The sequence below is a fragment of the Erpetoichthys calabaricus genome, chromosome 1, assembly GCF_900747795.2.
Source record: "Erpetoichthys calabaricus chromosome 1, fErpCal1.3, whole genome shotgun sequence".
NCBI lineage: Eukaryota > Metazoa > Chordata > Cladistia > Polypteriformes > Polypteridae > Erpetoichthys > Erpetoichthys calabaricus.
Window position 1 is genome coordinate 247962809 of NC_041394.2, and position 14047 is coordinate 247976855.

General features: G+C 36.9%; 1 protein-coding gene across 10 annotated transcripts in view; it reads right to left on the bottom strand.

Moving 5' to 3' along the window:
- The window catches only part of celf2 (cugbp, Elav-like family member 2), a 549771-nt gene that overhangs the window by 228819 nt on the left and 306905 nt on the right, over nt 1-14047 (bottom strand). For all 10 annotated transcript variants that reach the window (XM_028813890.2, XM_051935886.1, XM_028813929.2 and 7 more), the window contains one exon: nt 8413-8609. In XM_028813890.2, coding sequence (XP_028669723.1) covers nt 8413-8609 — 197 coding nt within the window. The remainder of the gene's footprint in view (nt 1-8412; nt 8610-14047) is intronic.

Consider the following 14047-nt stretch of genomic DNA (forward strand, 5'->3'; position numbering starts at 1 on the left):
TCCAGGCCTTATACAATCCAGGCCTTGAGTATTTATTTAAAAGTTAAGTTTCACCACAAAATTCTTATCAAAACTTCAGCTATCCTGAGGTTTCTTTGGGAAGAGGGAGTGAAACCTGCTGAAATTCACAGAAGGATTTTGGATCAGTACGGAAATGAAAAACAGCATAACTCAATGAAGAGTTTATAAATGGGCAGAAAGGTTTAAAGTGGTAAGAATTGTACTTGACGAAGCTCAATCTGGTTGACCATCAACATCTCACACACAAGCCCACACTAACATTTAAAATGCCTACAGCAAACAAGACCGACCAATTATATTTTTCTCTGTTGCTGCACATTTGGGTATAAGCTATGGATCTGAACATACCCTAAGTTATCATACACCGTGGCACCATAAGGTTTGTGCATGATGGGGACGCAAACAGTTTACTGATCTATCTAGAAAACTGGAATTGGTTAGTTTTTATTAAATAAAGAATGTAGAACATCTCAAATTATTGCAAAAGTACCAGCTTCATGTTTGCATTACATAAAAAGTCTAAATAAAAAGGCTAACCTAGAAGAAACCCAATACTTAAAAGGACAAGTCTCACATAAAAAAAATTAAACATACATAGAAAAATGCAGCAGAGTCACAAAGTTTAACAAACCATCGGTTGTTTTTGCAGATATTCCTAAAATATGCTATAAGCTTCCCTCCTATTTAGGAATATCATTTTTTAAACCAAGTACACACAGTAAGTTTTTTCCTAATCACTATTGACAACAGTCTGAGCTTGGAGCGGTCAGCATTTTAGATTAAAATAACACGGTGGCACAGCAGATGGTATCAAAAGCTACAACACAAATGTAAGCTTTTTGTGTAGATGACTGCACACTAACATTTATTTCTGGATTCTGTTAAAAGCAGAAATCATTTAAAATTCTGGGAACTACCAAAAAATTTTAAAAATTCAATATTATTCTTCAATCTACCCAGTTTATTTAATAATTCGCTAAATGTGGAGACAAAATGAAAACTGCAAGAGGAAAAAGGCTCAAGTCCACTGCAATGCGATCACACGCATTGACCTTTAAGTAAAAAGACTGTTACTGCTGTGTAAAGAAAAACCAGCCATTCAAGGTTGAGTAGGATCACCTGTGAAAATGAAAGCAGGAATAATGCAGAAGAGTGCAGCTATTTCATACTAAAGGCAACAATATGATTAAGATTTTTAAAGTAGCAGATACCTCATTTTCACATTTCTATTATAGCAGAAATACAGCAATACAGAGTTTTTATGGCAACCTTAGTTAACTGATGTTAAGCATTCATGTCTCAGGCTAAATGAGCATATTCAGCAAACATATTCATAATGAACTTGCATGTCTATACATTGAATTGAGCTTTAATTTTGCAATGGTTTACTCCAAGCAAAGTCCAAAGAGTCACTGTGTCTTTAAGTTACAAAAAGCCACACTTCTTATAAGCAAGACAGCCAGCCATACTGTTAATTTTTCTAACAGCTACAAGCAGATGCTGCCACATAACAGCCAAGCAGCCAGGTCATTAATACCTTTCAAAAAGAAATAATTTTCCTTTTTTGGCAAATACTCTAAAGCAGCAAACTGTCTTACTTTATATAATAGGCGTGTTCAACTCTGATCCTAGAGGGCTACAGTGGCTGTAGGTTTTCATTCTATCCCTTTTCTTAATTTATGACCAATTTTTGCTGCTAATTAACTTCTTTAGCTAATTTTAATTGACTTGCCTTTTAAGAATTAGACCCTTTAATTGTTTCTTCTTTACTTGATTAGCAGCCAGAGAATAATGAGATGCAACATGAGGCAACACATGACCAGCTATGCAGTGTCCATCAAACAATATTTGGGGGAAAAAAAATGAAAATCTCAGTAATGTTGATCTGTTCAGGTCTACAAAACATTTTCTCAATGGTCTTAGAAAAAAAGATCAGTAGTTTTGGGAATGGCTGGTGTGGCAAAATACGAGCCTCAATAAGCCATGCAATTAAACAATGTGTTTATTTAACAAAAATAAATGGTTTCTAATTAAGAAACTAGTTACAGGGCTCCATACAGAAAAAAAAATTTGGGCGCTATTGGCTCCTAAATCCAAAATATTTAGGAGCCAAATGCTTTTTTTGGGAGCCATAATCTCTACCGCATGCCAAATGTGAAATAAACAAATAATATTTACTTGTATTGTTTATTTGTTTCTTCGGTCTACCTCACACTGCCTTTCCTTTCTCCTATCTGAGCTATTTGACCTGCCTACTAGTGTCCTCTGCAAGGTCTTATAGATAATAACAACAGAAGAATAAATGACACATAAATGTGAACTGTGCAAATGTTTACTAATAAGCAATACTTCAAGTCCAGAGTCTTATACACAACATGTGTAAGGAACACTACAAATACAAACACTGAAAATGTCTTACACATAATAACACAAGAATTAACACAATAACAAACATTATAAATAATCATTTCTGAAATAATCATTTCGCAATGAGTGTACAAATATAAAGAAATTAATTACTCTTCAAGTTCACTGTCACTAACCATTACAATGTCAGCATCATTAGGCCAGCCAGTATACTTTGGTCTGCGCTTTTTTTTGCTGGCTGACAACCAGTGCTTTACACTGGGCTCTGGGTCAAAAAGTTCAGGGCCCTCTGTACTGATCGTTACCAAGTCTTCCAGTGTTTCTACACTTAGGGAGTTGCGCACTTTTGATTTTATTCTGTTTTGTGCTGAATTGAAGCGTGCTAATTGATAATGTTCTTGACATAGTAAATTTGTCATTAGATATGGGGGTCTTCCCAGACTGTCTTAATGCTGCTGTAGTTAAACCCCTACTTAAGAAAAATAATCTCGACCCCTCTGCTCTTGAAAATTTTAGACCCATCTCTAACCTGCCTTTCTTAAGTAAAGTTCTAGAGAAGGCAGTTATTATGCAGTTAAATGACCACTCAATGAACATGCTATTCTTGATAAATTTCAGTCAGGTTTTAGAACAAATCACAGCACAGAAACTGCACTTGTTAAAGTAGTAAATGATTTGCGGGTAAATGCAAATAGAGGCCATTTATCTGTTCTCATCCTCTTAGATCTGAGTGCCGCATTTGACACCATTGATCATAATATTCTTAGAAATCGCCTTAGTCAATGTGTGGGCCTCTCTGGCAGTGTCTTAAATTGGTTTGACTCCTACCTGGCGGGGAGAAAATTCTTTGTTAGTTGTGGTAATTACAACTCAAAGACACATGATATCCTATATGGTGTTCCACAAGGCTCTATCCTGGGTCCGCTGCTCTTCTCAATCTAAATGCTTCCATTAGGTCAGATTATCTCAGGGCACAACGTGAGCTACCACAGATATGCTGATGACACACAGCTGTATTTATCAATTGTACCTGATGACCCAGATTCTCTTGATTCACTAACACAATGTCTAACTTGTATCTCAGAATGGATGAATAGTAACTTTCTCAAGTTAAATAAAGAGAAAACTGAAATCTTAGTGATTGGCAATAATGGATACAATGAGGCTATTAGAAATAAACTGGATACATTAGGATTAAAAGTCAAAACGGAGGTAAAAAGCTTAGGGTAACTGTTGACTGTAATCTAAATTTTAAATCGCATATTAATCAGATCACTAGGACAGCATTTTTTCACTTAAACATAGCAAAAGTTAGACCTCTTATATCATTGAAAGATGCTGAGAAATTAGTTCACGCGTTTGTTTTCAGTCGACTAGATTACTGTAACGCACTCCTCTCAGGACTACCCAAAAAAAGACAAACCGTTTGCAACTAGTGCAGAATGCAGCTGCTAGAACCCTAACCAGGAAAAGAAAATCCGAGCACATCTCTCCAGTTTTGATGTCACTACACTGGTTACCTGTGTCATTCAGGATTGAATTTAAAATTCTGCTTATGGTTTATAAAGCCTTAAATAATCTCGCCCCATCTTATATATCGGAATGTCTGACGTCTTATATTCCAAATCGTAACCTCAGATCATCAACTGAGTGTCTCCTTAGAATTACAAGAGCAAAACTTAAAAGAAGTGGTGAGGCGGCCTTCTGCTGTTATGCACCTAAAATCTGGAATAGCCTGCCAATAGGAATTCGCCAGGCTAATACAGTGGAGCACTTTCAAAAAACTACTGAAAACACATTACTTTAACATGGCCTTCTCATAACTTCACTGTAAATTAAATCCTGATACTCTGTATATCCAATTCATTATAATAACTACTCATGGTGACTCTAAAATCTGTACTAACCCCTACTCTCTCTTCTGTTTCCTTTTCCGGTGTCCTTTTGGTGTCCTCAAAGTACCATGATGTTCCAACAATGATGGATGGATTAAAAGCCAGAAGTCTGTATGACCATCAGCATCAAGTGATTCCGTGAGAACCCTAACTACAAACAGGACTATTTCATTTATGTTGGGTAGAATGCCCAGAGGGGACTGGGCGGTCTCGTGGCCTGGAACCCCTACAGATTTTATTTTTTTCTCCAGCCTTCTGGAGTTTTTTTGTTTTTTCTGTCCACCCTGGCCATCGAACCTTACTCCTTTTCTAGGTTAACTAATGTTGTCTTATTTTAAATTTCTTATTTTGTCTGTTATTTTTCTTTTCTTCATTATATAAAGCACTTTGAGCTACTTTTTGTATGAAAATGTGCTATATAAATAAACGTTGTTGTTGAAAATCCTCGCTCGCACTGAGCTGCAGATATCGGAAGCACCAGCATTATTTCGACTAACTGAAGCAGATTTTTAAAATCTGTACAGAACGGCTCCTTGCTTAGCATCACTGTCTGTAGGTCACCATAAGTCTTATCCATAAACTGACCCTTCACTAATATTTTCAACATTAGCCATTCCTTCTGCACAGCTGTGACATCACAGTCATTGTTTGATAAGAGCTCTCTGTACCATTTAACAAGTGTGTCTATCTCACACTTGCCATAGCTATCAATGTCCTCTGGCCATGCATCATGACAAAACACTGAAAATGACTTGATGATTTCTGATCCCTTTGCATGTCCATGCTGTGTAACACTTGACATTATGTTTGCAAACCTGATCTCTAATTCTTTAACAGTAATGCCAACTTTTTTCAATTGTGGCCTTTACATCATTTCTGAATGTAGCCTGATTTTGGGGGCCTTTCAAATTAACATTTCGGAAGGTTATAACTGTGTGTCTACTTGCAGCCCTCTCACTCCTGCTTGTTGATGGCCCTTCCTGTTGCACTGAACCTTCAGGCTGAGAACCTATGTGCTGTAAGAATTCCTGCAGCTTCCCTTCTCTCAAGCATTTTCCTTCAATCCTTTAATTGTTACCACACAGCCCACAATTGCAGCAACTGCCTGAGGAAGTATATGAGAATTTTTTTGAAGTGTAAGGCCCAGCTTTGAGACCTCTGAAAAAAGGTCATGTAAAAAGTGACAAAAGGCAACGAAAGACGGGCTTTCCATTTGCTGAACAATGTGTTTGGCTCTTCCCTTTATGTCTATGTTTTTGGACATGACTGCAAGGTGCTCCATATGATGATGCACAGCAGTGTACTGCCCCTGACCTTTTGCATAGTTTGAATGGAGAAAAACAGAGTGCCCGATAAATGTGTGGCAACCAGAGCCGAGTTTTTACTGCTGATGGGTTTCGTACTGTGCATCCTAACTCTGCTCCTTTACCAGCAATTTCTTGTCTGGCTTGTGCACAAAAGCCGCAATACATCTTTCCCTTGTCATACCGTAACCAAGCCGCTTTAAACGGTCTTCCAGGCGTCGGAGCCGCGGGCGCAGAAGACTTTGCTAACAGGACGGAGTTGTCATCCTTTAATAACTGTACATTTCCGGACGCCGGTGGCTGTACCTCAGATAACCCACTGACTGAATTATCTTCGGTTCGTTCAGAAGTAGACAAGGCAGGATTTGGACGAGTGGGCATTGAGAAAAAGTCGGAAATTTTTCGTTTGGCCATTTCGCGTGCTACATGGAAAGTTAGGACAGAATTCGAGGAGTAGTCGTGGCCCGATTCTCTTCTATTTCAGATCCCTATCCGCAGCAGTTAGTGAGATGACGTTTGAAGCAGAGTGGGCGTGTCAGATGATGCCTCGCTTCGGTTTGGCTTTAATCACGTGATAGTGTGATAGGAAAGGCAGACACAGGCTGAGAGTGTTCGCACATAATTAAAAGCCGTTTCTGCCGCTTTAAATTTAAAACTTTTCTTAGATTGAGAGATTGAGAGAGAGAGAGAGAGAGAGAGAGAGAGAGAGAGAGAGAGAGAGAGAGTCGCCACTGGCGACTGGAATGAAAAAAAGTCGCAAAATAGAAAATCAAGTTGCATTGGCGACCATTTTAGTCACCATCTGGAGCCCTGAGTTGGAGTGGAATTGGTTGGAGCTTAAGGCCCCAACTTTGTTGGTCATTTGTTGGCTCACTTCACATCTCATTTTTGTTTGCCATTTAAGGAAAAAAGTAACAATTTAGAGGATTTGGCCTTGAAAAACAAGGCAATTAATAGCAGAAATTGTTCACTAATTTAGGGTGTACTCACACTAGCGATTCTATCTGTGCTCGAGGAGGTCTGTCCGCATGTAACTCCGCAAAGTCTAGTTCGTTTGACTAGTATGATTGCTCCATGCCAGGCCAACCGTACCTTGCTCTGGCCCGCTTTGAAGAGGTGGGCCCGAGCATCATTTAGTAGCATTTAGGAAGAGTATGACTGCTAAATATGACCGAGCAAGGAAAACAGACATGACATCAATGATGTGGCAAGTCAGGTAGTGCAATTCTCATTTCATTCAATATCATTTGAGTTAAAAGCAGGCTTTTATTCTCACCTTACTATTCTTATGAACATGAATTACAGGTGGCAAGAAAAGCTGCAAATTCCTCCCTTAACATCATTTGTCACTGTAAAAATTTTCTCGCAGCACAATTAACACCAAAATGCTGCGTTCCACACTCAATAAATCTGTAAGAGGGTAGAGCATTATCACGTTCAACGTGACTCTAAAACAACCACAAAATAATAAAATCATTTTGACATGTATGCTGTGACTCCATGTTCAGATCTTGTTTTGGCTTTACATGAAGTTGCATGGTCAAAATGAAAGCATGCCTGGGCCCAGAATGTTAAGCGCACTGTGGGTGAAGGCCAGTTACGAGATTAGAGGGCGGGGGGAGTGGGGGATTGGGCAAGGTACAGAGCAAACATGTTTAGTGTGAGTACACCCTAAGAAAGTCACAGGAATGGACTTGCACATGATAATTTCCACTTTTCGAAAATGTATCACAGTAGATGGCAGCACGTCATATGAAGAAGCACTGCCCCTTTGGCATAATTACATGCAGGGCCTATAATTAAGCATCCAGCTAGCAACTCCTTTAATATAGTACAGGTTTCACACTGATAATTATCATCAATTCTTCATTGATAATTGTGTTAGAGTACTGATGCAAAAGACAATGACAGAAAAAAACTAATTTAAAAGAAGTATATTACTATTAAATAAGTAACAACAGAATGCATACAGGTTCCTCATCATATTATAAAGATCTATATTAAGGACACATTCAATATTCTTTCAAGAGTTTGTAGAATGTAATATGGAGTTAAACATCTGGATTAATGGAACTTGCAGTTGCACAAGTTTTTTTTTTTTTTTTTACTATGATTGATATTTTCCACCATGAAAACCATGTTTTTAAAGCATCGGGCTGTTCATCAGACATGTTGATCAAAACATAGGCATAAACTGCAGAATATTTGTACAAGTTGCTTTGGAGAAGAAAGTTTATATAAAACACATAACTACTAAAAAAACTACTAAAATGCAAGAAAATTAAAGAAAACAAAAGCATATTTTTATTAATAGAGGGTTTTCACAAACTTGATGAGATAAGAAGCATAATTATATGAAACTAACCAAGAAAAATAGAGAAAACTGTGAATGGAAAAACTTGCATAACCTGGGAAACTCAACAGTTTGTGTCCTCTTTAGGTAATGTGTGGAAAAGAAAAATCTGACAGAAGGAATGAAATATTACATACAACAAAAATACTGAGTAGATCCACCTATTCTATCACAGAATACAATGCTGTGAACATCAATCAGACCTCTACAATGCTATTAGAGATATGTATAAAAAAAAAGTGATGTAACAGGCAGATCTCTTTGAAAACCCCATAGCAGCATCTGTTATCGATTAACACCTTAAATGTGCCACACAACTAAATAAGCAGCAGATGTTGATAGTTAAGCTTCAGTCTTACTCATGCACAAAGTATGATCTGACTGAATCATGGCTCTGCAAGAGGAAGTGCAACTACAGTAAGTAGCATGTGAAAGTGGCAGATAACACAGAAACTCACAACAGTGGCTTTACCTTTACTTTGAGGTGGATTCTGACTGCGATCCCGTAGGATATTAATCTGGTAGACTGCCCCATATGGTTCAAACAGCTCCTTTAGTTCCTTTTCTGACCACGACCGGGGGATCTGTCCGACAAACATCTTAATGGCATCAGGGTCTGGCTGATCAGAGTGCTCTAGTGCGCCATTCATCTTGCTAGGAGTGCCGTTACTGCAAAGGGAAGAAGCACATAAAAGTGTTTAGACAAAATTCATACCTCCACTTTACAAAAAACAAAACCATGTTCTTTCAAATCACAGGATTTTTTTTTTTTTAGGTAGGTCATAACACGTACAAGGTAATAACATTGTAATTTGACTTTAAATGTACTAACTGTTAAATGTGATGCACTATGGGTATACACCTTTTGATTCTGTTCAAACAGATGACAGCCTGACAATTCTGAAAAGTGGTTGCAAAAAAATACTGCTTTACTGTAAACAACACTCTAACAAAGAGCAGCAGTGAAGCTAGCTGCTGGCAGCAATATGGCAAATTAGATTTTTGTAATAAAGTCACATGAAAGAAATATGAAACGCTTGGAGAGCTGTCAGATGACTAATATATGGAACTAGAAATGAATCTGCAAATTATATGAAGCCACCATGCAGGCTTCAAATTAGTAGAGTCTTCCCCAGGATTAAACATCCCTGTGAAGCATAAAATATAGCTTGCTGCACAATGCAACAAGCCTTCAGAGTAAACACCACCAACAACATTTTACACTCACTTCATCATTTGAGTACAATAATTAAGAAAATATGGAAACTTAAATATATGTTCTAGTACTGAAAGGGTTATGTAACATGGAAACCTGCATTGTCAATCCATATACTGAGTTACATTTTTGAAAAGTCTTATTTTTTTATATATATATATATATATATATATATATATATATATATATAAAAATTAAGCCTTCATTTCAGATACATTACAGAAAAAAAAACCAATATGACAGCTTGGAATTAAAAAAAGGATTTTATTTCCTTTAATACCATATGTAATATAGGTACATATTTTGCACATATTTCATTACTAATTTTAATGAAATTTAATATTTTTATGGTTACTGAACAATAGGGATGAGTTCCCCGAAATCAAGGGAATGTACACAATATTCGCCAAACTTGGTGAACTGCATTAAAGTCGGTGGGGAAGAACTGAATGGACTAAAATGTTGAAGTTGTCTTTAAAGTGTACCTGAGGGCTAGGGAAACACCTGCTAATTATACTGGACTGATTATTGTGGCCAGAAAGGTGACCTGAGCTGTGCGGCAGCAGTGGCAACCACCGTGTCTTGGTGAGATTAAAGAAGATAGAACACTGTCAGAGACGCGCAATCATATTTTTCATCAAAACTAAACAGAAATGCTGAAAATTGTAGTTAAAAGTCAGAAAAAATATGTAGGTCTTTTAAAAGGCAGAAAACTCAAAGTGGCATGTCAAATACAATACAAAATGTATTGAAAGATGACTAAGAAATCAACAGATGTCCTGTAAAACCACCAGAATGGACAATTGTTAAATGCACAGAAAGTTCAAGGGTGGTGGCTCAACTCAAAGGTTTTTCCGAGGAGTAATTAAAAGTTACCATGAACAGCTTTTATTCTGCCTGATAACCGATTTGTCCTGTTATAGGATGTTTCTTTTTTTAATAAGATGTTAAATTTCTACCACAGCGCACATCAGGCTCCTTCAAAGTTTGTTTCACTCTTGCTGTGCCATATGGTTAATTATTATGAATGCATAGGGCATGTGCCACCTTCTCTTATGTTGATGTGGAACTTGAAGATTGACCTGCACATCTGGCTACAAGCAAAGATAACTCGTCTCACAGCATTACATACTGGGGAGGTGGTCTCATCAATGTTGGCTGTTACAGCTCCAGAGCACAGCACACTGGCCTTGCAAAACATTATGGGGCTGGCTGGGGTGCTGGTATTTAAAAAAAAAAAATCTCCTAAACTGGCAGAATTATCAGTAAATAATTCAACATGGGTGAATACGAACACAGCAAATTCGCCGCTAATACCACTTTGGCGAAGTTCACTGATCAACACTTCTAAACAATAAGCATATAGAACTTCATTTTGTTAATAAAAAATAATCCGTTAACACCTGTGTTCTATAGTTTAACTATAAAAATACCAAAAATAACACTTTAATATAGAACACAAGGTTCTAGGCATCTGGTTATGTAGGAGCTTGAAAAAAAAAAAGAAAAAAAAAAAAAAAAACGTGATCGATATCAGCCAAAAAAAAAAAAAATCTGATTGGAACATCCCTAACAATTAACAAGGAAAATTCATAAGGAAACTACCATTCTTGGTGCTAGTGACCAGTGGATCAGTACATCACTCTTGTCTAGTACTTTTTGCATCTTAGGCATACAAACCAGTTGCTTACAGCTTCATAAGTAAGATGCCAGGATAATAGTGAATGTCAATTTTTTCTACAATACATTTTCAACTGTCCAGAAGCCTACCTTTTTTAGAGACTGTCTTCATGTCAAAGAAATTGTATTCAGTTCAATCAGAACCGTTATGAGATACTGCTAAAGAACAAGTAAGTGGTTCTATGTGTGAAAGTTGTTGCATCACAAGATAAAATGTGATGTTCTGTCAATTGTTAACAAATAAGTAAGCTTGGCATTATATGAAGCTCATTTTTACAGGATGCCTTTCATGTAAACACTACTATAGAGCTCTTTTAAATAAACAATACAGTTGAAGGAGGACGCTTTTTGGGTTGTGCAGGAAGATGAAAGGACCTGCTGAGAAAAAGAAAAATAATACACAGCACACCTTTAACAGTAGCTGTACTGGTGATTCCCCAATTTCAAATGCAATTTCAGGTCTATGCAGGAATTGTTCACTACAATGACTTCCAGATACCAAAATTAGCAAATGTGGCAAATTTAAATAAGCACAGGTATCCATCCAAAAAGTCTAAAGACAAGTTATAAGCATTCCTTCTTCAATGATGCATGCCTCTATCCAACATCACTACAGGTTAAAGCATTGAAGTGCGTAAGAAAAGCAGAAGTTGGAATGACAGTGAACATAACCAAGGGATCTTGAAATTTGCTGTGAATTTTGTAATCTTTAAATACAGAGCAATGAAAACGTCTTATGTGGAATGAAACAATTACCTAGATGGTAAAAAAGGCATAAAAATACATACAAATGTTTGTACCCTTCTCATTTTCTTCTAGTGAGGTATGGGCACAACAGGAATGAAATCTGCACCAATTTTCTGCCAGGCAGTGTGCATGGTTTATTACCACAACATTCTTTTTACTATCTGACCAAAGCAGCGGATATTTTTTTTAATTTTATCATTTGATGAGTGAGGTTTGCAACATTGCTGTCTTAATATAATGCGACACTCGGGGGATAATGTACTATGCTGTAAATGTATCTTGTAAATTGCCAAGTAAGGGTACTCATTGTGAAAGGTAATATACAACATTATGTTTGAATAACCATTTCATGCTATCACTGTGCTTATTTATCAAGCTAATGGTCACACCTGCAGGATTTATTAAACGTTCAAGTTCTTACCGCCTGCTCAGTGTGCGACTCTGTACTATACCTGTGCATAACTTTAGCTTGGTGTTCAAAAAGAAATAACTGTCAATTTACTAATAAATCAATTTTTACCGTACAGTTTAGTAAGAATGAAGAACATACAAATGTAACATGATTGTCTGTTTATTCCTAAAAACAGGAAACCACAGAACCATACCACAGAATCCCTAAAACCATGGAAAATGTACTTCTCAAAAAACATTAAATAAACATTTGCATGCAACAACCTACTAAATGCATTCTTCAATGTACCACACTTTTGTACATATTGAGGGGGGAAAAAAAAGTAAGTAGTCTACAGAAGTGAAATGTAGCCTGTCACATATGTAGTTACTGACAAGGTGTCATTCTTTATTGTGAAAAAGCTACCCGGGGGCAGAGATTAAGCTGTTGAGTGGTCTGCTGCTCACGGTTGCTGCCAGAGCATCCTCTCTCAATTTGCACCAATTTTCTGCCTAATAGCTTAACTACTGCTTCTATCATTCAGACTGCAAGCAGAGTTTTCTTCTGCAGAAGGCCTATAAGCTTGGCTGTTGACAATAATGTTGCCAAGCCACAGTACCATGATTATTTTTTTTCCTTTTGAAATAATTTTTTTTATTGACTACTTGACACCTTGCATTCATAGCAAGGTGCGCCCCACCCCGATCACTCCTTTTAAGAAACCACTGCCCAACAAACAAAAAAAATGTTCATATTGAAAAAAATGTGGAGTAATTATAGATATAAAGCAAACATGATAAATTCACTCCGGGCCTTAAAAAAAAAGAAAAAAACACACGCAAGACCAAAATTTGCTGATCTCATGGTCTATATACAATAGTAGTGATGTTATGTGGCAATTAATGGAGGTCATGAAACTCATCTCCTAGAAATGAAATAACCACCATTTAGAAAAATCAATTTTTGCTTAGGCCCAAAAAACAACATATAGTGTATGGGGAAGAGCAAAAGTTTTAGATTTGTCAAACATTTCAATCTCTAGTTTTTGATGGATGTCGATGTTTTAGGGTCCCCTGATACGGAAAACATCATTATCTTGATGATGGGGGTGGGTGGGTGTGTGTCTGTCTGTCTGTCTGTCTGTCTGTCTGTCTGTGTGTGTGTGTGTGTGTGTGTGTGTGTGTGTGTCACAGTTTATTGAGGACAGTCTAGAGCTAAAATGACTGTATGGAAAAATACCAAACTCGAAACTTAAGCCTATTATGAGATCACGATGTGCTAATTACATTTGGAGCCAAATCATGCAAGAGAAAGATGCACTACAGAGGCAACCTCAAATACCATAATTATGCAATTAATTATGAATTTTTCTTGTCAATTGCTATCATAATGACCTATTTTATGATCAGAAAAATCAGCATCAGAGTGGTAAATAATTATGAAATGTTATAGAATAGTTTGGGTAAGGTAACTTGGTTCCTTGGGCACAAAAGCCTGCTGACACTCATGTCTAGATTTTTTTTTTTTTTTTTAATTCTTAGGGAATTTGCCCAACTGCAACTAGTAGCCATTACTGTCCTCTCCATGTTAAACACTTGGTAAATCAATAACATTCCACATGCTGATTTTTGTTTGTTTGGTTTTTTTTTTTTAAACTTTGCATAACAGAACCATCTTGGATATTTGTCACTGACACTTAAAACTGAAGAAATTAGGATTTCATGGTCCCATTATTACAATTAACAGGTGAATAAAGAGTACCATTTTGGAATAAAATCTTGATTTTAATTTTACACAAACCTTAGTATATATAGTACTCTTCTCATTTTCTTCAAGTGAGGTATGGTCACACCAGGAATGAACCAAAACCCACCTAGAGATTCAAAGGGCAATGTGGCTTCCTAAACTGGTATATATGGTACTCTTCTCATTTTCTTCAAGTGAGGTATGGTCACACCAGGAATGAACGAAAATCCACCTAGAGATTCAAAGGGCAATGTGGCTTCCTAAACCTAGAACACTTTAAAAATGAACAGCTGGCTTTCATGTTGGATCATGCAAGTAATCTCATCA